Source organism: Acomys minous (genome assembly GCF_964271855.1).
Source record: "Acomys minous genome assembly, chromosome: 10".
In the NCBI taxonomy this organism is placed as follows: Eukaryota; Metazoa; Chordata; class Mammalia; order Rodentia; family Muridae; genus Acomys; species Acomys minous.
In genome coordinates, this window is record NC_140491.1 from 85,436,828 (window position 1) to 85,461,480 (window position 24,653).

General features: G+C 37.0%; 2 protein-coding genes across 8 annotated transcripts in view; one reads left to right on the top strand and one right to left on the bottom strand.

Annotated features, from left to right (window-relative positions):
• The window catches only part of ACVR2A (activin A receptor type 2A), a 76,485-nt gene extending 67,183 nt beyond the window's left edge, over positions 1-9,302 (top strand). For both annotated transcript variants that reach the window (XM_084800004.1, XM_084800003.1), the window contains 3 exons: positions 1,746-1,884; positions 4,571-4,701; positions 5,660-9,302. In XM_084800004.1, coding sequence (XP_084656130.1) covers positions 1,746-1,884; positions 4,571-4,701; positions 5,660-5,854 — 465 coding nt within the window. In that variant the 3' untranslated portion in view covers positions 5,855-9,302. The remainder of the gene's footprint in view (positions 1-1,745; positions 1,885-4,570; positions 4,702-5,659) is intronic.
• Positions 9,303-11,675: 2,373 nt separating this feature from the next.
• The window catches only part of ORC4 (origin recognition complex subunit 4), a 41,565-nt gene continuing 28,587 nt past the window's right edge, over positions 11,676-24,653 (bottom strand). For 5 of the 6 annotated variants that reach the window (XM_084800010.1, XM_084800007.1, XM_084800008.1 and 2 more), the window contains 6 exons: positions 23,016-23,189; positions 19,489-19,575; positions 16,602-16,710; positions 15,767-15,862; positions 15,613-15,680; positions 11,676-12,073 (listed from right to left, as the gene is read on the bottom strand). In XM_084800010.1, the coding sequence (XP_084656136.1) occupies positions 11,885-12,073; positions 15,613-15,680; positions 15,767-15,862; positions 16,602-16,710; positions 19,489-19,575; positions 23,016-23,189 (723 nt within the window). In that variant the 3' untranslated portion in view covers positions 11,676-11,884. Of the gene's footprint in view, positions 12,074-15,608; positions 15,681-15,766; positions 15,863-16,601; positions 16,711-19,488; positions 19,576-23,015; positions 23,190-24,653 lie in introns of those variants that run through there. The other variant, XR_014782776.1, reaches the window with a different exon arrangement.

Sequence of the window (24,653 nt, forward strand, 5' to 3'; positions counted from 1 at the left end):
ACTTATCACTACTGTTTATTAAGCTCTCATTTTTATACACGACGGTTTCTTGTTCCTGGCTCTATATTTACTCATTAATCCTTTAATAAGTTTAATGTTTTTTCTTTGAATTCTCTCTAGAGTTTAGAGCTCCTGAAAAGGGCAGAGTGAGGTGTCTTAACTCTGATTGTGGTTTGCAGAAACAGATTTAGCATTCTTTAAGAAGGCCAAAGCAGAGGAGAGTACCCATATATTTTATCCTCAAAAAATTGTGAGGCTAAGAAAGGGGTTATACTTGTACAGATTCACCTTTTTTGTTTTTACAAGAACAATTTAGGGACAGGAAAGACTGCCTAGGTTTAAGAGTGCTTCTGGCCTTTGTAAGAACCAAGCTTCATTTCCCAGCTCAGGCTGCTGAGACATGTCTAGAAGACCAGTTTTTGGTGACCTCAAATCCTTTTATGGGCTCTGTAGGCACATGTACCCACATGTGCATATAACACTTTCCTGCCTGTGCAATTAAAAATAAATATTTTAGGCCAGGCGTTGTGGCACACACCTTTAATCCCAGCACTTGGGAGGCAGAGGCAGGTGGATCTCAGTGAGTTCGAAGCCATCCTGGTCTATAGAGCAAGTCCAGGACAGTCAAGACTACACAGAAAAACCTGTTTGAAAAACAAAACAAATAAACAAATCCTAAAAGTTTGAAATGTGACATATCCTACAAAGCCAAATGATTCTTTCAAGAATTTGCCCTTATTAGTTGACTGTCTTTCAAATTATTCAAGTTATTTGGTTATTTCTGAGTTTTTTCCCCTCCTCCCATACCCTATTGATCCCCAGGAACATAGCTGTGTGCAGTCATGCACACTGAATTCTGGCAACATTAATTAACAGTTTCAGATTTTGTCAAGGTAATGTCAGCAGTTATAGACCACTAGGAAAGCTGAATGATTGTCTGGGGAGAATATTAGTCAAAATGTTTATGTAGAAAAGTAGAAGCCAGAAAGCTACTTTATGTTCTCATAAAATCAGTTAAAAATTGAGTTTTACTGACCAGATCTTATCTTCTAAAAAACTGTTGCTAAACGTGCATATAACTGCCAAGTATTGGTCAAAAGATCACTCATTACCTAAGGTGAATGCATTGATATCTAAGCTGCTTCATAGATCCACTTAGGTATATTGTAGACTACTTAGAATATTCATAAAATCTCTTAAGCATTCATATAAAAATGCAGTCAAGACCAGCTGTCACAAGCTGCCCTCGCCAGAGTTAAGGCATTAGAGAATACCAACTTGTTGGGAACAAATGTAAACAAAGAACTAAGACACAAGAATTCATGAATAAATAAGGTTTTTTTTACAAGTAAAATTAAGTATATCTCTGGCTAGTTATTTTTATCTCATGTTAAATGTTTATTGGTAAAAACCCTTAAAAGTAAGTTTGTTTTCTAAAGCTGCATCTCAAACAATAAGCAGAGTGCTCTGTTTTTTCCTCCATTGTTACATCTTTCTTCCAGCAAACTATTCTTCAGTTATTTGTGAACAGATCCAGAAAGGGAAGTAAAGCCCTATAACCTCTATCTGGTGAGAGCCTCCAGAAACCATCTTACTCCATGAATCCTGTGGTGTTACAATTAGGATCTGGTTACTTTACCCTGGACAAATAGACCTTATTTAATTTTCTTTCTTTAAAAGCATAAACAAAACATTAGTTCATAGAGTAAAAATTGAGCACTGTTTGATTTCAAAATCTTTTTCAGGTTGGTACCCGGAGGTATATGGCTCCAGAGGTGTTAGAGGGTGCTATAAACTTCCAAAGGGACGCCTTTTTGAGGATAGATATGTACGCCATGGGATTAGTCCTGTGGGAACTGGCTTCTCGTTGTACTGCTGCAGATGGTAAGGGAAAAAGCATTTTAAAAAAATGTATAAATGCCACATTTATTAAAGTTATTACACAAAGAAGTAAATAGCTACATTTTCTTATATGGACTCCAGAAGGTGGCAGAAGATGCAGGAGGCAAGGTGGACTTGGGCTGGGTGTGAAAGGAACTGCATCGGCCCTTTGGAGGTAGAAGTAGGTCAGATAGCACATAGTACAAGAAACTACATTGCTTAAGGACTTCAATGTGAGCCTTTCATGCCAGACTGTGACTTGCTGTTGTGGTGATGCAGGCACCGTTGTTAAATCATGTATGGTGAAGGTGCTAGATGCCTTGTGGAGAGTGTGAACGAGCTGTCCCAGGAACTAATGCGTTGCAGGGCAGTCACAGGCAAGAGATAGAAGGTGTGGTATAGGGCATGGGAAGAGTTACTTTGTCAGGAAAGGGGTACTGGGACATTTTTATGGCAAAAGAAAAGGTTAGATGCTGATTTTTCTTAAATGCCTTGTATGTACTGTAAAATACTTAAGAGCATGTCTGTCACAAGGCAGAACGTAGGGCAAAGGGAAAGTGAGCCATACTGGTAAGGTGAGTACGTTTAAATTTGTGTCTGCTTGGGGCTCAGCAGCTAAGAGCACTGGCCTAGCACCCACACGGCAGCTCATCACTGTCTGTAACTCAAGTTTAGGGGATCTGACACTTTCTCTCACACATAAAAGGAGGCAGAACACTAATGTACATAAAATAAAAAAAAATTTTTTTTTTTAAAAATTGGGTCTAGTTCTTAGTTAAAATTCAGCAGTCCTCAAACTTAACCAAGTCTTAGGAATCTTGAAAGATGGGGAGATGGGTCAGTTGTTAATGTTGCTCTTCCTTCATGGGCATCAGTCATGACTGTGGTACATGCATGAAGGCAAAACACACACACACAGGCAAAACACACATACACACACGCACGCACGCACACACACACCCAGTAGCCTGGCCTGAGGCCTGAGCAGCCTGTGTATTTTACAAGCTACCAATTGACTGAAGCCAGTGTCACTGACCTGTGAAACAGACAAAGATTGAAATTCTAGGATGTTAGTACCGAGTCACTAGGTCGGTCCTTCGGCTATCCAAAGGCTTCTACAGGGATGGTGAAATGGTTCAGTGGTCAATCCTCATGACCTGGGTCTCACAGAGTGGAAGGTGAGAGCCTACCTTTCCCTCTAATGCATGTTGTAGCATGCACAAGCAGGTCCTCTTACAGTGAGTGTGGTAATAATAAAAGACGACTCCTAACAGAGTTGTACAGGGCTAAGTCAGTGCCTTTCACAGTTCATGATATTGTTTTTGAAGTATTCGGTGAATTTTTATACTTTGCCTAAGGCTCATGTACACCCATTTCTCTATGGTCAGTGACACTGTACAGTAGTGGCGTGTTTGAATCAAGAGGAGACGACAGCACAGAGGTTAAAAGCACTGAAGCACTGAGATCACATAAGATTCACATTTCAGCTCCACTCCTGTGCAAAATCTCCTAACTTTCTGAGCTATCTTAGTCACAAAATAGAGCAAATGCCACTTTCATGAGGAGATAAAATAAAGCAAAGATGTGTCTGAGTCTGAATAAGAATCTATTAAATGAGTTATAAACTTTTTAAAAAGATTTATTATTTGTACAGTATTCTGCCTGCTTGTGAGCCAGTAGGCCAGAAGAGGGCACCAGATCTCATTATAGGTGGTTGTGAGCCGCCATGTGGTTACTGGGAAGTGAACTCAGGACTTTTGGAAGAACAGCCAGCGTTCTTAACCTGTTAGCCATCTCTCTAGTCCGAGTTATACTCTTTTTTGGTTTTTTTTTAAAGGTTTATTTATTATTATGTATACAGTGCTTTGCCTGCATGTACACCTTCAGGCCAGAAGAGGACATCAGATCACATTACAGATGGTTGTGAGTCACCACGTGGTTGCTGGGAATTGAACTCAGGACCTCTGGAAGAGCAGTCTGTGCTCTTAACCGCTGAGCCATCGCTCCAGGCCCCGAGTTATACTCTTAAATGCATGTTCCTGTCTGAGATCTAAGAAAAAATTATGTTACTGAATAAATTTTGTCATGAGGGTACATTTTGACTTGATGGGAATTCTGGCCGAAGCACCCTTATTACTTAAATATAAAAATAAACAACATTACTTATAAGGACAGAAAAGTTATGAAGTGCATTAATTCCTCTCATGGTCATGTTGGGTGTTTGAGCACACCACAGGTAAGTATAATAGGTGGAACACTTAAGTCTTCATAGGTGCCAACACCTCTGAATATTAACTTCTATTATGAATTGCTAGGATAAGTCTTCTGAAGAGGAATTTCTAACTTTGATTTCCAAGTACTAACAGCTTTGTCATACACAGACATAGGCATTCAGCATATGTGTTCTAAACAGTCTGGTAAGGCTGAAGATGAAGATCAGGAATTCAGAGCCAGCCAAAACTATTGAGCCTGATGCTGTCCTAAACAAGTAGCCTTCAAAAACTGACCTTGTGGTTTCTCACAAATTTAGATTCTGGTCCTACCATGATACAAGTAAAGCTGTGGTCCTTTCTCACCTTTCATTATCAAATACAGAATGGGAAAAGTGGGATACAGAATATAATTTAAAGAGCTTGTACTAGTCAGAAAGAACTTAAGTGGATTTTCTTTTTCTTTCTTTACATTTCAGGACCTGTAGATGAGTATATGTTGCCATTTGAGGAGGAAATTGGCCAGCATCCATCTCTTGAAGACATGCAGGAGGTGGTAGTGCATAAAAAGAAGAGGCCTGTTTTAAGAGATTATTGGCAGAAACATGCAGTAAGTTCATATACTTATTTTCTGTTTGAAATTTCAAGAAAACACTTTTCATAAGAGTGACCTGTCTATTCTGGGGAGGTGATCTTTACACAGATGCTTTGTACCAAAGTTCAGAGGCAGAATTCGGGCTTTATCTGAAGTCTCCGAGCTTTATAGAGATACTCTTTTCCTCAGTGCTCCCATTAAGTTCAAGCAAGTATCTCCCATTTTGAAAGTTCCATGAGGAAACAAATGCCTGGCTCTGAGCTCATGGAAAGCTAGAGTGCCTTGCTAATCATTACCTCCTACTGGACACCACTGTAATCCTTACTAAGCACCAAGCTTTCTCTACTCCATGAAGTCTTCTTAGTCATTTCTTCAGGCTTTTAAGACTTCATTTTACAGTTAGAGCAGGCAGAACAGCATAGAATTGTGCTGGTAGTTTGGTGTAAATCTCACTAGAAACCCAAATTGGAATCACTACACCCTGAAGCTAGAGATTGATTCAAGGGTGGCCTTTTAATGTTTAACTGCATGGGAGAAATGATAGTAACAAGTAAGAAAATGACTTAACAAAACTGGTACCCACATTAGACTTGGTTGTGAATCTACTTGAAAAGGTCAAACTTTGAAATGATCATATTAATGAACGTTACATTTTTGGAACTTAAAAACATTTCCTGTTGTAAATCCCTAATGTTTTTCAAAAGTGACTTATTTTGATGGTATGTAAAATGATGCTCAATAAAAGTGAATATTGATCCAGCCATGGTATTTTACATGCTTTGGTCATAAAGATCAAGAGTTTGAGGCCAAGGCTGCACAATGAATCCATTAAAAAGAGCCAAAGTGAGTATTAATCAAACTTTGCTGATCTTGAAACCATTACCCATGAAATGGCTATGATGTTATGACAGTGTTAGCCTGTTTCCTGTCAGGAAACAACAGCTGTTAAGTTTGACTGTCCTTCTCCTCTTAGGGAATGGCGATGCTCTGTGAGACAATAGAAGAGTGTTGGGATCACGATGCAGAAGCCAGGTTATCAGCTGGATGTGTAGGTGAAAGAATCACCCAGATGCAAAGACTAACAAATATCATTACTACAGAGGACATTGTAACAGTGGTCACAATGGTGACAAATGTTGACTTTCCTCCCAAAGAATCTAGTCTATGATGGTTGCACCATCTCTGCACACTGAGAATTGGGACTCTGAACTGGAGCTGCTAAGCTAAGGAAACTGCTTAGTTTATTTTCTGTGTGAAATGAGTAGGATGCCTCCGGACATGTGCGCAAGCAGCCCCTTGTGGAAAGCGTGGCTCTGGGCGACTTACTGCATTGTCTGCAGCACAGATAGAAAGGGGAGTCGAAGGAAAAGCTGCAAACTGTAGAGAACTTCTGAAAGATGCACACGAAGAATGTGGCCCTCTCCAAGTCAAGGGTCTTCTGGACCTGGCTAATCAAGTATTTGAAAACTGACATCAGATTTCTTAATGTCAGAAGACACTAATTCCTTAAATGAACTACTGCTATTTTTTTTAAAAATCAAAAACTTTTCATTTCAGATTTTAAAAAGGGTAACTTTTTATTGCATTTGCTGTTGTTTCTATAAATGACTATTGTAATGCCAACATGACACAGCTTGTGAATGTGTAGTGTGCTGCTGTTCTGTGTACATAAAGTCATCAAAGTGGGGTACAGTAAAGAGGCTTCCAAGCATTACTTTAACCTCCCTCAACAAGGTATACCTCAGTTCCACGGTTGCTAAATTATAAAATTGAAAACACTAACAAAATTTGAATAAATCAATCCATGTTTTATAACAAGGTATTACAAATTCACTGTGTTATTTAAGAAAAATGGTAAGCTATGCTTAGTGCCAATAGTAAGTGGCTATTTGTAAAGCAGTGTTTTAGCTTTTCTTGTACTGGCTTGTAATTTAGGGAAAACAAAGTGCTGTTTTGAAATGGAAAAAAAAAATGGTGTCCCTGCCCCTTTCATCTTATATCCAGGTCCCAAAATATTGCATACTTAAGTAGTACTTTTTCTTTAAGGTGTGCTGTGTTTGGGAAATATCTGAAAACATAAAGCATGATTTAAAATATTTTAAGTGAGCTGTGACACTGGAAAAAGCTCTTCATTTTATCTTTTAAAATAGATTTTTTTTCCTATTTATATCTGTAAAATTGTGGTGTTTTTTTTTTTTTCCTTCACCAAACAGTGTATGGGATCTTCATATCACTGTTTTAGGATCACCTCAGGAAATGTCATGACTCAGAACTCTTCACTCTGCTGAGACTTGTAACTTTATCACTATACTGCGTGGTGCCATCTTGTCAGAGTAATACTTGATGTCTGTGACATGAAGAGAATTATCTTAGGGTAGAGATAGTGACCTTTAAGCACAGATTTCAGATATTACTGCTTTAAAGCAAATCAGGGATAACAAGTTGAACTTATAACTTAAAATATGCAATGACATTTAGAGGTAACCAGTGCTTGTATAAGGAACACAGCCTAGCCTCCTCCCCAAGTTACTTTTACAGCTAACTCTAGATAGTTCATGCCTTATCCTTGCTAAGATGGAACTGATGGCAAGTAGGTGCCAGAGTGCTTTTGAAAACAGCATCACATTAGAATATGATTCGATTCTAACTCAAACTTACACAGACCCGAGTAAAAGATTAATTCCCTGAATTTTTAGATTGCCAACAAATAGCCAGTATTATGTTATATACATTTTTGTCGATTCACTTTAACATCCATACATTAATTTTATAAACTTTTGACGTGTTACTATCAGGAGCTCACTGTGAATGCATTATCTTCAGATGGTTAAGACATCATACACTACATTTTACACAAAATGTGCACTAATCTCTGGGAAAAATAAATTATAAACAATACATGGGTGAACAGACTAAGCAGGGAGGGGAAAAGTAACAGCACCCTTGTCTGTATGCTACATACCATAGAGAATTGTGCACTGTCTGTGTACCCAAGCTCTTACTAGATTCCTAAGATTGCCAAGTTCAGTGTTCACCATTTTGATTTCTACATATTTGGCCTCTCAAATTTCATAATTTAGGGTTGGCTTCCACTTGTAAACTAATCAACAAAAACCATAAGAGAATATACATACAAGGAAATTGTTAAGTCTCGATAAGCAAATTTCTACTGGTTGTAAACATTCAATCTCCTTTAAAAAGTGATGAATGAGGGATATTATGACTGTTTGGCTTAGGAAAGCACTAGAGGTAAATTTTATCAAGACTGGTTCATGATATAAAATGATTTGTCTTCATGCTAGGAAAAATTTTTTTAAAAGAATCTTGGGTATTGTATGTAAATCTAGCTTATCAATTTTAAAAACTGTATTCTCTTGAGAACTACATTAACAGAAAGCCTTTTTTATAAGCAGTAAAGTAAGAATGTTCCAGTGACTACCTGTCCTTATACCTAGTCTTGTTAAAACTTTCTTTTGCAGGGCATTAATGTTTGGTTTACAGTAAGTGCAGAGTGGCAGATAAAAGTGTGAGCTGGGGACACTGTAAAAGGAGGATCAAAGATAAGAACGGTTTGTTTTTTTTAGGGAGATGGCAAACTTGTAACTCTCCACGTGTATGGTGCTCATGAGGTCCTGTCCTTTGCCTTTCTGATTTACCCACCAGAACTGCTGCTCTTACTCTACCTTGCCCAGATCTCCCGTGTGAGAAATGCTTTATGATCAACTGCCATAGGACTGATGGATTAACCAGTGTTTGAATTTATTTGAAGTCTATCTATGCCCTGCACAGATCTTGTATGTATTTTAGATGCTAGGAGTTTTAGCATGTGATTTGTGATTCTTGTTTGGACATTTTATTACAGGTACCTTGTGAATCCCAGAACAGAGACTGTGCCTCACAATTATTAGTCCCATGAACTTGCACTATCTTTCATGGTGTGATATTATGAAAATATAACCAGGAAAAACAAAATAAAAAAAAACAGCCAACACTTTTAGACTTAAAAAACAGAATCATGTATCACAAAATTATGAAAACATCTCTTCTGTCCCCTTTTCTTATTCTTAATAGTCACCTTTAAGTAAAATTCAAATGGTTGGGGAAAAACCCTCACCAGATCGATGGTAGTTTAGTGGAACAGACTGATTACAGTTTTTTTTTAAAGCTTCATCAGATATTTTCCAGTTTATCTTTTTTACTTTTTTGAAAAATTACTTTTTAGGAACATTTGGTATAATGTGCATAAAATTATTTACAACTTATGGACAAAGATACAAGTAGCATCTTGATTAAACATCATTTACCTCAGATATTCAACCAGCAGTACATTTTTTATGCAGTCTCAACCCATATTTGTTACCTCTCAAAATATTGGTAAACAATTATTTTAGCTTTACTCTGTATTTCTTGTCAGTGTTTTGGGCACAGGTTGTTGTACTACTGTCATATTGTACTTGCTATTTTTTTCCCCTGCAAGTATTTAACAGAAAGCTAAAAATTAAAAAAAAAAAAATCCCCATAAAATCCCACCTTGAATAAGTGATTGTTAAATATTGTACAAATAAAATGTATGCTATCCCCATTCCATCCCCATGTTAAATAAAAAGTGACTATGATATTATTTGCACATGCAGTTTTTCTTTAGCTATGTATATATCTATGTTCTTAAAGAGTTAATAGCTTTCCAATTTACAGTGAGGCTTCTGTCTTAAGATTTTCAGGATGGAGATAGTCTTAAGAGCAGGAAGGTTTGTGAATTAGGACATTTTCCTTCCACTGTTGTCTAATCAGACTGTATTTCTACCCAAGTACTTAATTTGGTCCTTCCTGCCCATAGAAGGAATCCAGAGGCTTATTAATATTACTAGTAAAGTCACCGTGCATTTCATCGGATCCTGGGCTTGCAGAACAGTGATGCCAACAAGAACCCAGTGTCATCTAAGTCAAATCAGATGGCACACCATGGTACAGTGTGGATGACTGCTATAGAAAACACTTTTCAATTGTACATTCTGCAATGTCTAACTCTTTAGGTCAATAGATACTATGTCATTACATTATAAGAAATTACCATATGGAAGTTTGAACAACAGATGTTGTCAGAGACATGTGTCGGCATGTAAATCAGAGATGTCTTTAAAACAAGATCCAAGTTTCAGTAGGCCACATGGAGGAAGCCCACACGAAAGTCCTTTTTGTTTGTTCTTCCATCTGTTGGCTCAGAGGAGTCACTGTTCTTGATTTTCAATATTTTCTTCATTGCAGAGAATCTTTATACTTTCTGTTCACTTTTTTTTTTTAAAGACAATTCAAGCTAGATTGGAACTGTTATGTAGGGTCCAGAAAGTAGCTACTGATCTTGATTATACATTACAGAGCCACACTTTATGCCATACTTTTAAGAATGTTTTAGAAACTAGTTGGCTTTTTTTTATTTTTTACAATTATGTAGTAATTGCAACAACTTAACGAGGTGAAAGTAGTTTAAAAAATTACAGGCATGCATGCATGTGTGCGTATGCACGCGCGCACACACACACACGCTTAAACTTGTCTGACCTTAATAGTTATTGCTGCTTCATTTTTATCACAATGATTGAAAATAAAAACCCACCCTATCTGTTTTAAAGCTGAATACATAGTTGACAAGATCTTCTCTAGGTGCTACCTAGCCAGGCACACAGAGGACTCAGCTTTTACACAGCATGTAAAGAAGTTGAAAATTCAGCAGTTTACTAGATTCTTTAAGGAGGGAATTTGTTTTGTTTCTTGAGACAGGCTCATGCTATGTAGCCTAAGCTGGCCACAAATGTTTATCTTTTTAAATAAGTTTCCTACATGGTGGGACTATAGACACCTTGTCCTGCTACAGAGTTTTTAAAAGGAAAAACTTCCTTTTGTTAAATTGTATGTTAAATATTTTGGGAGGGGGGAAAATCAACCCTGAAAATGTGTTGACCATGTCATCAAACCACTATACAAGCCTTAGACTTAATGAGATACTTCAGAAATAAAACAAAAAAGGTAGTCTCAAGACACTGAAGGCTAAATGTGTTAAAAGTCAAATTATTTTTTATAGTATCCTGTAAAAATGAAAAAAAAAATCTGTTGCTGGCTTTCCTGTCAAACCAAGCTGCACTCTAGGGTACACACTGCCACTGCTCTGTTAGTTTTCTAATCTTTAAATAATAGTATTTAGTTTAGCAGCCAAACACTTTATAAAAGATTTTTTAAAATCTTACTGTGACCAAATATGCAATCAAATATTCTTGAACAAGGATGTCACTGAGTGATTATGTTCCATTTTAAATCTCAGCCTCTGCTAGTTGGTTGTGAGTCTATGAATTTAGGAGGTGGCCTGGACCATAATTCCATGTTCTAAGGAATTCCTTTTTGAAGCAGTCAGCTAACACTTCGGGTCCCTCTTATTATCTGTAGTAGTAGTTACCCAGAAATCCTGTAAGGAACCAAAGTATACCCAGAATGTACATTTAAGAAATACCTAGCCGGCGTGGTGGCATATGCCATTAATCCCAGCACTCTGGAAGGCACAGGCAGGCCTTCCTTCCTCCAACTCGGAGTTCGAGGCCAGCCTGGTCTACAAAGCGATCCAGGACAGTCAAGGCTACACACAGAGAGACCCTATCTTGAAAAACCAAAAAAATTCCTACATAAAATTCTGGTGAGAAGAAAATGCTGAGCTGTCTGACCCCTTCCACACAAGCTCTTCAGCTCAGGTGGGCCAGTCTTCTAAACTAGATCTGTATAGGGAATCAAAGCTGTCACGCACACAGGAAAACCAACCCACCCCAATCTCTACATCTCCTACTGCAGCTGGACTTTCCTCATGTAATTTCTGTTCTCACTTGTCCCTTGACTAGTTAGCATTACAATCTGTAAGCTGAGTGCTTAGTTGAAATCAATTTTCCAATGGGCCACATACAGTTTACAAAAGTGTAAAATCATCATAAGGACCATCCGCACACATCTGCATGATAATCACATTTTATTCCTTTGAACTGCTACTTGTGTAGTACAGTTTAAATCAATGAAATTGTGTGGATGTGTAGTCATGGTTCAACACATAGCCAAATAGTACAAGTTTCTGTAACAATATTTGTAAGCAAAGGAATGTTGTAACAAGTAATCTTGTTAAAGAGCAATAACTTTAGTCTTTACACAAATGTACTTAAAACGTTCACAGCCAGCTTAGTGAGGATGTTGCCCATTGCCTAACGTCTGTAGGGCAGTTGGAGTACTTCTGCAGAGCATTCATAATTTGAGTATTATCCAAAAGTAGTTTCACTAGCTGGTATTCTCTCTGTGAATTTACTGAAGTTCTTTCCATGGGTTTTACTAGTTCCAATTGTTGTAAGTGCTCAAAGGCCTGAAAGATAAAAGACAAAGCTTAAGACTAAAGGGGAAAACTGTTAAGTCCAGAAGACAGTGACTTTTTGGCCAGGTGTGAAACATAGCAAACGAAAAAAGACAGAAGAGAAATCAGCACATTCGAACTGTCTTTTATCTAAGTGCCCACAACTCCACGCTTGAATTTATATTAAAATCTGGTTGTTTGTTTGTTTTGTTTTTTTTAGTCTGGGCTGTCCTGGAACCTGCTTTGTAGACCAAGTTGGCCTTGGACTCATGATATCCATCTACCTCTGCCTCTCACATGCTGGGATTAAAGGTGTGAGTCAGCAGGCCTGGATCTAAATTTTTTTTTTCTTAATAAACTCAACTTTGTTCATGAAAAACAGGGGAGGGAAAAAAGGAAGAGAATAGGAAAGACACCAAGAGTTAAAATTACTTTTAGGGATGGGAATTTAGCTCAGCAGTGTAAAGCACCTTACCTAGCAGCACTAAACAAAAACAGCCCCAGTAAACCCCATGTTTAATCAAACCTATAAAAGCTGCATGTTGGGAAAAAGTATTTTAATATACAGTTATGTGTCCCCATAGTGCTCAAATGTAAATCAGGCAAATACTCCACCTCACAACTATAATCCTTTGTCTATTACTTTGACCTTAAAAACTTAGAATATGGTAAGACTTTCTAACTAGATAGGTTACATAATGTGCATTTTGTTTCAGTCTCAATATAGCCTTATTGTACATTAAAGTACACCGATATACCTATAGATCAGTGTCCCATTTAGCTACCATCAGAAAAGCTTTCCTCTGCAGCAGATGGCAACTAACACAAAGACCCACAACCAGACCATGTGCTGAGTGAGACCTTGGAAGAATTGGCCCTAAATGGAAGTTTTTCATCAGATCCCTCCCCTTCATGGGTCAAGAAAATTCTATGGAAAAGGAGGTAAAAAGATTACAAAAGCCAGAGGGAATGAATGATAACTAGGAAACACCATCTTCCAGACACAACAGGACTGAGGACCATGAACTCAGAGAGGCTGTGACAGCAAGGACTCAGCATGCAAAGGTCCAAGCCAGATGGCATTTCAGTGTTCAGATGGAGAAGTAGACTCCCTGTCTCTAAAAAAGACGCTAGATCTGGGGAGGGGTTTAAAGTTTACCGTATTGTCCTTGGCTGGTGCCTTAGTTTGAGCGGGACCCCTGGGCCCAAATCTGCCTATCATAATGTTCTACTTGTAGGTTTCTGATTTTCTCACATACTCTGGTGCCTCAACTTTGACCATATCCCTTGGAGGGGGAGACCTGGTGGCACTCAGAGGAAGGACACAGGTTACCAAGAAGAGACTTGATACCCTATGAGCATATACAGGGGGAGGTAATCCCCCTCAGGAACAGTCATAGGGGAGGGGAATAAGGGGAAAATGGGAGGGAGGGAAGAATGGGAGGATACAAGGGATGGGATAACCATTGAGATGTAACAAGAATAAATTAATTAAAAAAAAAAGAATACTAAATAGCAGTAATGAGATGGGGTATTTGTAAAGAAAAAAAAAATAACAGACGCTATCTGTAATTAACAATTGCTTGTAAAGAAAAAATTAGTTTCTTCAAGAGAGTGGTTTGTATGTCTCTCTGGACATACAAACCACACTTAAAAGCAGAAACCATGCTCAGTAGTCAACACAGAATGAACTCAAAGGTATTTGAAGATTTTTTTAGGGGTGGGGGGTGGGGGGTGGAGGAGTCACATTTGACTTTGTTTTGGCATTTTCCCATTACTGGTCTTTTCTTATATATTATGGTTTCCAGCTTTGTTTTTAGGGGTTCTGTTTGTACGTGTCTCTGTCTGTGAATGTGCTTTCTCCTGCTGCCTTTTCTTTTTGTTGTTGATGTTTTTCAGTTTTTCCATTCTGTTTTATTCTTGCTTGTCTCTTATATTTGCCTGTCTGTTTTCTTAAGAGAGACAGGAGATGGAGCTGGAAGATGAGGAGGGGAGAAGAATCTGAAGGCACAGAATCCATGATTGGAATATTATATGAAAATAACTACTTTCAATTAAAATAAAATTTTAAAAAGAAAAATGTTTAAGAGCTGTAACACAAGGAGGTAAGCAAGACCCCAGAGTATAGTAAGGCTTATTTATTGGGCTGACCCTCCAGGCTAAGGGCCTGTGAGCGGGCGCAGACCTAGAGGTTGTGCCCATGCCCATCTATGCTGCTCGTAGTCTCCTTAATGGAGCTCTTTTTTGTTTGTTTCCTTACTCCAACTCATAAATCACTTGATAGTGGTTTAGGTATGTTATTAAGGCAAGAAAAAAGCCAACTATATTCTGATGACATACTAAAACTGACACACTGAAGTAGACTTCTTGAGCATTTTATTATCACAGCTCCCTGTGAAAAGCAGCACTGGAATATATCCTGTTTATCATAAAGAAATTCTTGTGGGAAGAGAGAAAAAAAACATCTCAGATGCCATTCACATTGAAAAATGAGAAAACAAAGATTCTTCAGGTATAGCTGAAAAAAACTGAAAAAATACTAGCAAGCTGCAAAATACACCACAAACACGCTATCCTTTTCACAACTGGGACAAGCAGACAGGAGGCGAGGGGAAGAATCTCCTCTTAGGATGCTACAACTGCTGCTGCTGGAGAACAGGAAAGACTCGGCTCACTTTTCAAAACTGCTACAGGAAAAGAAATTCTGACTATGCTCTATAAAGAATACCAAAGATCCAGAGTCCACTGATTAAAAAAGACAAAGATGTTTTACTCTTATACGGGGCCCCAGAGGCACACTGTGCTAATAGCACTGGATAATCAGGACCTTGAAATGTAAGGCTCTGTATTTACATTTTATTTAATTTCCATGAAATATAAACTTAAAATGCCAAGACTAAATTAATTTAGAAAAGTGAGTGTATTTGGTATAGTATTAAAATATAAATCTCCTTTTAAAGCTATATATTTAATGAATTTAAAGGAACAAATTTAAAATGGGTATTTATTAAATTGGGATCTGCTGTAATTTTGTATAAATATACCAAAATTTAAAGATACAAAAGAAAATACTTCAAGAAATACTTAATCATAAATTTGGAAACATTTTTAATTGGCAAGGTTATAATGTTACAGTTATTTGACCTCTTATTTCCTAGGCCTGCTAGAAGATCTAAGACTATGTAATTCACATTTTCTTTGCAGTGGAGTGGTGGAGTGTATTTTAGGATGTCACTTTATCCCAGTTACATCTTGTTACCTGCCTACTTGTAGATGGGAAAGGGACAAGGTCATTATAGCTGATGTGCTTGGCAAGGCAATGATCAATTCCTTTTCAGTGTGCAAGTACTAAGAACAGACAGCAGAGGGCACCATATCCTCACAAACTGTGAAACAGGCTGGCTACAGAATTACTGAAGCATTTCTTCATTTCTATCAAATTTCACTTTGAAAAATTCCTATAGTAAAATACCTAAAGGATCAAACAAAAGGTTATGAAATGTATGAAAAATCATTGGATCTGATAAAAATATAAGCAAGTCATATCATACCTTCATGACCACAGGTTTCTCAAAGTTATAAACAGAATGGGCCTTTCTTTGAATGAATTTCTGAAACTCTGCAGAAGAAGAATGAGAACATCAGTACCCTCAAAGAGAGCGCAGGGGAGAGATCTAGAAGAAAATGATGAACTTTTCATCTCACCGTTATAGACCATTTGAAAATTAAAGGGCTCCTCTTCATAGATGTCATTTAAATGTTTCATTGCTATTATAAGGCAGATTTCCAAGACTGAGAGACCTATAATAAAAGGGAGAAGGACGCCTGAGTGCAGCCAGTGAAATAACTGTCCTCTAGAACATGAATCAAGACATTGGACGGTAGCAGAGGCAGGGATTTCTCTATATTTAAATGTATTTCAGGAACTATTATCTACAAACCCACAAGTAAATCTTTTAACTTCCTCGAACACACAGTTGTTGTTTTTGGATTTTTTTCTAGGGCCAGGGATAATCTACAAAATAAAGATGCTTTTCTAAGCTTAAAGGGATGTGCTGTAATTATGGAAGATTTGATACTATATGGCCCACCACAAATTAGGATTATCATGTAATTTCAAATAACATAGGCCTTTGGAGGGCATTTATACAGAGAAGTTCTACAAATTCTATCTAAAACTGTGTGCATATTCCCCTCCTCCCTAAACACACTAGAGAGAGAAATATTTTATTTTCATAAGGTATAGTGAACTCCAATGAACAGATAACAAACAAATACAGTAGCACTTAGGGTGAGTAAGGGGAACGTCAGTATAGTCCTACCTGGCACTCCCATGTGGCATGGGAGGCAGTACACAAAGTTTCTTTCATTTTAAGTAAGAGTGGCAGTACACTTCACAGGACTGATTAAAAGCTGTAATGTATACAAAGTATTTTGTATACAAAGCACCATGCTCAATACTAATTATAAGTTTAGAAAACATCTAAACCCAAGCCTTTAAAATCCAAAAATTAAAAATACTAACAAAGCAGTTTCTCACCATGTACAATATTCTCTTTAGAATCCAAGCTACACAAATGCTGTGCTTCCATCAGATCTGCTGAAGTTATAAATGGGTGTGATGCTGTTACTCGATTTAAAGCAAGCATCTAAAGAAAGGTGCATTAAAAATTACTTATTTACTTGGATATTTTGGGGATATTGAACAATCTTTAAATATCTGTATGGTTTATTCTTACAAGAAGGAAACTAAAGTTAACCCTAAGCTTTGCTTCATTAGCAGTGATTAAGTTCATATGCTGCCATCTCTACTACTTTGAACTTATATCACATTAATTTTTTCACCCAAAGAAAAGCATAAAAAAAGTTCAATAAGAAAAAACTGAAAATAAGAATACTAATCAAAACTCAGACATATATAACTATACCTATGCTTTGTACGAAGTTTTACAAATAATCAGTAAAGAAAGTAAGTGCAGTTTGGCAGTTACTAATTTTGAAAACAATTATGAATGTAGACATAACTATCCTCTTCATTTAGTTCTCCTTAAGCAAGTATCACCTTCTGGGACTAAGTTTTCCCCTTAATTAATGATTTCACTTTATTTAATGTGCAAGCTGAATACAAGTATATTGAGTTTGTAGCTATAGCAGATACACAATGGAGCAATATACAGAGAGACGTAGCAAACACACACCACCAGGGTAAATGTGCACTTCAGATATTCCATAGCAAAGCACAAGAGATCTGAAGTCTCTGGGCTTCCTTCTTCTACAAGTTAGAACTCAGAACATTTGTGACTTTTTCAATTTTTTGCTTATTATTAGATATTCTTTACATAAAAATAAGCAATAAATATATCTATATAATACACCATACTTTTATATTTATAAAACATACCTTTTGTATAGCTGAGGGCTCTCACTGTGTTCCTGATTATAAGGCAGCCTTTGCCACACAAAATAGTCAATAATATCTTTATATTAACATATTCATATAAACTACACCTCTATTCTGTTGGCATTATTAGATAACACAATGCAACTTTCAAGCCTTCTACAACCAGTGCAATCTGGTTTCAGAACTCATCTTTCAATGAAAATCTATTATGAAAATTAATACACACTGAGATTTCAATTCTAGTTTGTTCATTTTCTATTGTGCTCCTTTGTATGTACCTGCAATTCCTCCCTTTCAGTTGATAAACAGGCCACTTTCTTTTTTGTAATGATAAGCAAGGCTGTAGTAAGGAAATAAATCTCATACATGTTGTTTTATGCATCTTTATGTATGGGTAGATGGATGAATACATAAAGATTCTTAATCCTTAACTTCATCATTGCCAGGCTGCTACAAATGACAGCAAACTTTTGATGGGCAGAAATGAATTAAACTGACAGACAGGAAGTGTGTTTGGAGAAAGACAACCTTCTTCAGTAGAGACAGAAATGGGGAAGAAGAACCAGTAAATGCATCATGTAGAAACACAGGAAGTGTGCCATAACGCTTACAGCCCAGCAGCCTAAAGCTGAACTCCAGCTCTGCCATTTACTAGCTGTTTAACTCAGGAGTTTCAAAGCCAGGCATGGTGGTGCACGCCTGTAATCCCAGCACTCGGGAGGCAAAGGCAGGTGGATCGCTGTGAGTTCGAGGCCGGCCTGGTCTACAAAGTGAGTCCAGGACAGCCAAGGCTACAAAGGGAAACCCTTTCTGAAAAAACAAAAACAAAACCAAACAAGCAAAAGGCTAGATATTACATAGAAAGCTAACTGGCTAATAAGCAGGTGTCCTACTTAAGAGATAGTTATTATTGCTCATTCCTAGTATTGAAAATGACCAGAGACAAATGGACCAAGAGATACTTTCTCCCTGAAAGGCATGTGCCATCATTTTTTAGAAATACTAATTTAAAATATGAAGTACATTACTATTCACAATAACCAAGTATTTGATTGACATTATATACTATTCATATAAGCTGACATGACCCTTCATTCTAAGAGAAAGAAAAAAAAAACCCAAGTAAACAAAACACCTTAAAAAAAATGTAACCAAACATGTCAGCCATTAAAAAAAAACAAACATACATGATCTTATCCACTGATCTAGCATTTGATGAAATCTAAGACATATTCATAATAAACTCAACAAATCAGGTATAAAAAAGTTGAAAATGACCATGTATAAGAAGTGTCACAGCTATAATTTCTATCATTAAAACAGTAATTGCCTTCCTCTTAATATTGGCCACAAGGAAAGATGCCTATGCTCACCACTTTCAGCCACCAGATCATAGCAATCGCTTAGAAAAGGAAGAAACAAAGAGAACAAAAAAAAAAACCCCACACCTATTGTGAATAATCTGAGGATGTCTACATAGAAAATTTCAAGAAACTATTTTTAAAAGTCTAAGAGTTCAACAAGACTGAATGTAGAACATAAGATAACATACAAAATCAATCAAATCTTTATATAGTAACAATAAAAATGCTAATGCTAAGATTTAAAAATACCATTTATAACTGTTGCAAAGAAATGAGACATTTAAGCATGATACTGTAAGTACTGGATCTGTTTTGGAAAATTAAAGTGTCAATGAAAACAATCCAGCAAGAAGAACTAAACAAAGGAAGCTGTGTACTACATTCAAATATCAGCATAGATAATGCAGTAAATGTGCTGTTTCTCCCCAAATGCATCTTTAAGTTTAAAATTTTTACATCAAGATGTAAGCAGTACTTTTGACTTAAAAATCATTGACATGAATGCAGAAATAGTATAGCTATTACTTTCAAACTGTTTAAACTGTAGTTATACATGTATATATGCATCAAAACACAAGATATACCATTAACATGCATAATTTTAATGTATTTATATAATATGTATAATCAGATAAAGAATAAATGTATTTAAAAATACAAACCAATAGCATATGTAATGACCGCAAGTTTTTGTTGACATTGAAATGTTTCTGTAAAACTTCACGCACAGTTGAGTCTTCTGAGAGACACTAAAAAATAAGGGAAAAAAATGTAGCTTAACCCCAAAATTTCAACCTAATATGGGAATACTAGATAATTAAACTAGTTGGATGGATTAAAAGAATGTAGGACAAAGCATAACAGAGAATCAGAGTTCTTATATTGGAAAAAAAGGAGAATCACCAAGTACACAAGCAGTACTCTGCAAAGGGACAGGATATATAGAAAAAGAAAGGCTTATTAAAACCAATTACAAAGATGGAGAGAATTTAGGCATTTACAGAAGACTTGTCTGATGAGGCCTTCACTGATAAGGAAAAAAAGACTTAACAAGAAGAAAACCATAGAGATGAACTATCTGGTAAACTAGTACAGCACTCAGACTTCCTTCAAGAAGTTTGTGTAGCAGATGGTGGTTAATGTAGCAGATGGTGGTTAATGCACTTTGACAACTGGTCAAAGTGCAGAGAGTAAGTGACTAGTGTTTGGCCAGAAATGGGACATCTATATGTTAAATTTTTCCCAAAGTTCAGAGACCATCTCATAAGAGGGGTTGGAAAGACTCCAAGAGCCAAGGGCAGAGTAGAACTCCTATATTCACAAACTCATGAATTCATGTGGTTATCCTTCTAGCATGGGATGAGAAGGGGTTCAGAAGCCCCAGCATCAGCTGAGGAACAGACAGTTGACAGGTTCTAGGAGAGGTAGAGTCCTGGCAGGTTGGCCAGGCTCCAGCAGATGGCCCCACAACCAAGAGTAAATTGGTAGCACAAGTAGAACAAGATGGGTTATTAAAAAAAAAAAATCCTATTAAGGGGCACTGTATAACATTAAAAAAAAATTAAAGACCTCCAAAATATCCCAACAAATATAAAAATTGAACTAAAACTCCATAAATAATAACAAAACCCCCAGCAAACTAAGGTCTCTACTAGACCTACAATACCATGCTTTGCTTTGTTCACTAAAATAGCGGGAAGCTCCCAAATCTACCTTATTTACCTCATCCTCAATAAGGGACAGGGACCCTGACCATGATGCTGACAGATTTCCCAAGTACATTTTATAAACACACCCGTGGAAGGTTCAAGAGAAAAAATTAGGAGCTGCAAGCCCTAATAGTGCTAGCTGTTCTCTGTACATTGAAGCTACAAGACTGTCACAAAGAAAGAGATTATCGCTTACCATGTGCCACTTAAATTTGGGGGCTACAAAGTCTAGGGAAACAACTACTGGAAAGCTGAGAGCAGGTAGCCAGGGAAGGAAAATTGCAGTTCTACCTAAGTAGCTACGCACCCTTAGGCATGAGCGAACCAAAACTGCAGCTGTGTTTTGGTAAGTGTGTTTCCCAATGGACAAATGCTTCTTTGTCGTTAAACATCCTTAAATTGCTGCCTCATTCTTCAGCTACCTCCCCCCCCACCTCCATCTTTGCCAACTAAACAAACTAGAGTCACGTGAGAAGATAAGCCTCAACTGAGGAGCTACCTCAGTTCATTAACAGCATGTCTGTGGGGGCATTTTCTTGATGAATGACAGAGGTGGGAGGGCCTAGTCCACTGAGGGCTGAACCATGTCTTCCATTGTATTAGAAAGTAAACTGAGTAAGCTAGTCATCAGCATTCTTTCATGGCATTCCTTTCACTTCCTGCCTTCAAGTTCCTGTCTTGGCTTCTCAGTGATGGACTCTTAGCCTGTAAGCCATATAAACCTTATCATCACCTCAACCTGCTTTTGACCATACTGTTTTATTATGCCAACAAAACTAGGTCATTATTGCACTGCATTTTCAAGGGAACAACACATAAAACCTAGTCACTCACAATGTAACATAGATGGATGATGGCCTTGGCTGTAAAATCACCTTAGGAAAAGAGTAAATAGGCATGGAGATAATAAAATCAATGGGAAAGCAGGCATTTAAACGTAAATGAAAAACTCCATTAAAATCTTTCAAAAACACGACAGAATAGGATTATTAGTTCAGGAGCTTATATAAGGGGAGTGAAAGCCCGTGAAGCACTGAGAAGTAAAGCAAGTAGCCAGAGATACAGATGTTAAATTCCAGACAACAGTAAGAAAAGGAACAATGTAAAGTACCAATTACAAAGAATGTACTCCCAGAGGAAGCGATCTTAAATCAGACACAGCATCAGAGAAAACCTGCCTACTTAAGTGAACAACCTCCTGAGTCTACTGAACAATTAGTCTGCTGGAAGGGAAGACCCAAACTAATTACTCTAAAAATTAGGATTATTACACACCTTAATATAAAGTCTGTGGCATTATATATAATAGTTGTGATGGATAATATTGACTGTTAACTTGCTAATGGGAGATTATCTAGATTAGGTTAGCCTATGAACATTCTTGTAAAGTATTATCTATATTAGTTTCTTGAAGTGGAACACCTGTGATAGTCTGAGTAAGAATAGCTTAAATATTTGATTGTTTAGTCACCAAGGATTACAAAGATTAGGAGGTGTGGCCTTGTTGGAGGAAGTGTGTCACTGGAAGTGGGCTTTGAGGTCTCAAAAGCCCATGTCAGGCTCAGTTTCTCTCATTGCCTCTCTGCTTGTGGATCAGGATGGAGCTCTCAGCTATTTCTCTAGCACCATTCTCAAACAGCAAGACAACCTCAATTAAACAGTTTCTTTTATGAGAGCTGCCTTGGTCATGGTGTCTTTCCACATTAGTAGTCCAGTGACTACTAGAGTACCCATCGTAACATGGGCTGGGTCCTGGAACGGAAAGGAGAAGGAAAGTTGAATAGGAGCAGTCATCATTTTCTGACTGTAGATGCTGCTGAACTGAGCCCCGGCAACCATGCCTTTCCCACCTCTAGATTCTCAAACTCAACCACATACTCTCATAGTAAACCCTTCCTCCCTTAGATCGATTTTCCTATGTTTTTTGTTACAGCAATAATTACTGTAAGTGGAGAATTATGAATCCGAACAAAATTAAAAATAAAAAAATCATACCTAAGCATCGAACTCTGTGTAAACAAATATAGCTTGCAAGTAAAGTCTGAAATGTTATAGATCAAATAAATAGGGCTAGGACATGGTGAGGTGACAGTCTGGTTGCCTAGCATACATAAGAGAGGTATCACAGCCTGGATAGTCACTTAACAAGCCAATGAAAGAAAAGCTGAAGTCATTTATGAGAATTGTACATAAAACACATATATATAACAAATAAAAGCTGTCCATACAGTCTTTTGGTAAGTTTGCAAAATATAGAAAAGTTAAACATATGCAAATTCATTAAAAATTATCTAAAATGTAAACAAGATGCAGAAAAACAACTACTGACAAAAGTGCTAAGCTTGGCCTGAAGTTCTTCTGAAAAGAGACACTTTAGGAGACAAGATATTTCTATTGCTCTTAAAGAAGAGCTTGTAATTTGTGTTCTTTAGTAAAATGAAAAGCTATGCGTTCCTTTGCGATTACTGCCTTCAACTTACATGAGCGTTCTCATTCCATCTCTCCGCAAAAGCCTTATCCGGGAATTCTGCAGGTAGAGATAATTGCTCTTTAAATATTTTCACATACTGTGGAAAACCGAATGAATTCATTAAATGTATCTGCCGGTGAGAAAATCGTGACTTCACTCTTTTTTCCAAGAGTTCCAAAATATCCTTGAAAACAAAAAAGAAATCTATATAAGATGCATGTTGAAAAACATGCTGTTAAGAGATTAAGCAAACTATAGCTTGTAGTTAGCGACATATTTATAATCTACAAGTAAACATTTTGTTTTAAGGGAATTCTCAAACTTCCTTAATGCTGTGACTCTTTAATATGGGTGACCTCTAACCATAAAATTATTTTCGTTGCTACTTCATATCTGTAATTCCATTACTATCATGAACCATAATGGAAATATTAGATATATATACAGGATGATCATAGGTGACCACTTTGACCCTCGTGAAAGGGTTGTTAAATCCCTAAACAGGTCATAATGCACAAGTTCAAAACCAGTGAACTAAATAAAAAATTCGTTTTTAGGCACCATGCTTTTTTCCTGTCCTATTTTAAGTGCTAACATTTCCAAACCTACTAAAGACATCAAATAGTTACTAGTCCTGAGCAGAGACTCTGAGTAAATTCAAGCACAACAGTGTGGTATTTTTCATAGCTTATAAAAAATTCACACAAAAATCTGAGGTAACAAAATGCAGTAAGACTTACTAAATTAACAAAAATTCAGAAATCTTCACGATTTTGCTTAAGAGCCTCATGAAACAAAATGTGTAACAGAGCAGATTCCATTGGCTGAAGTAACACAGAACTAAGCTGCTGTCATTAGTGGAGCTGAATTCTCGTCCTTTCCAATAACATGTCCCTTAATGGGTAAGCCATTTCTTCATCTAATTATTATTTATTTTTAAGGTGTAATATCATGATAGAAGTAAACTTTAAGAAGTTCTCATCTTCTTAAAATTAACTGAAAAGCTAAATTAATGAGACATGATTTTTCTTTGCCCCAATATTTTACATGGAAGACAGATAAATATAGATTATACTAACTTGAGATAATTATTAAAGTTACCCAATAAAGGCAGGAGAGTCAGGAATCATTATACTACTATCTCCAGAAATATTTTCTACAATAAAATTTTCTTCTATAAGAAGAAAGGTTAATTAGCCATGATGTGCAGGAAACTTAAATAATCACAGGCCATTTAGGAAGCAAAACAGCAAAGACCAACAGCGGTGTGGGTTCGAGAGAGGAAAAAACAAATTCCTGAAATGTTTTTAATAGTGATGGCAGCTGAATTAAAAGAGGCAATCCTTAGCCATCTGAACACTGCACACATACTCATTTTCTACTCAAGAGACATTCTAACTATCTGTACAAATATTTAGTGGAAACGCAATGCAGGTAACTGCACAAAGACTAAAACTGTCCTGGGCTGGGAAGACAGATGGATCAGAGTGAAAAGGCCCTGTGGCTAAGGCTGAGGACTTGAGTTTAATTCCTAGAACCCATGCACTAAAAGGAGAGCAGCAACTCCTACAAGTTGTCACATGTCTGCCACTGAATGTACCCCCAAATAAGTAAAAAAAGAACTGCAAGGAAAAAAAAAACTTCCATC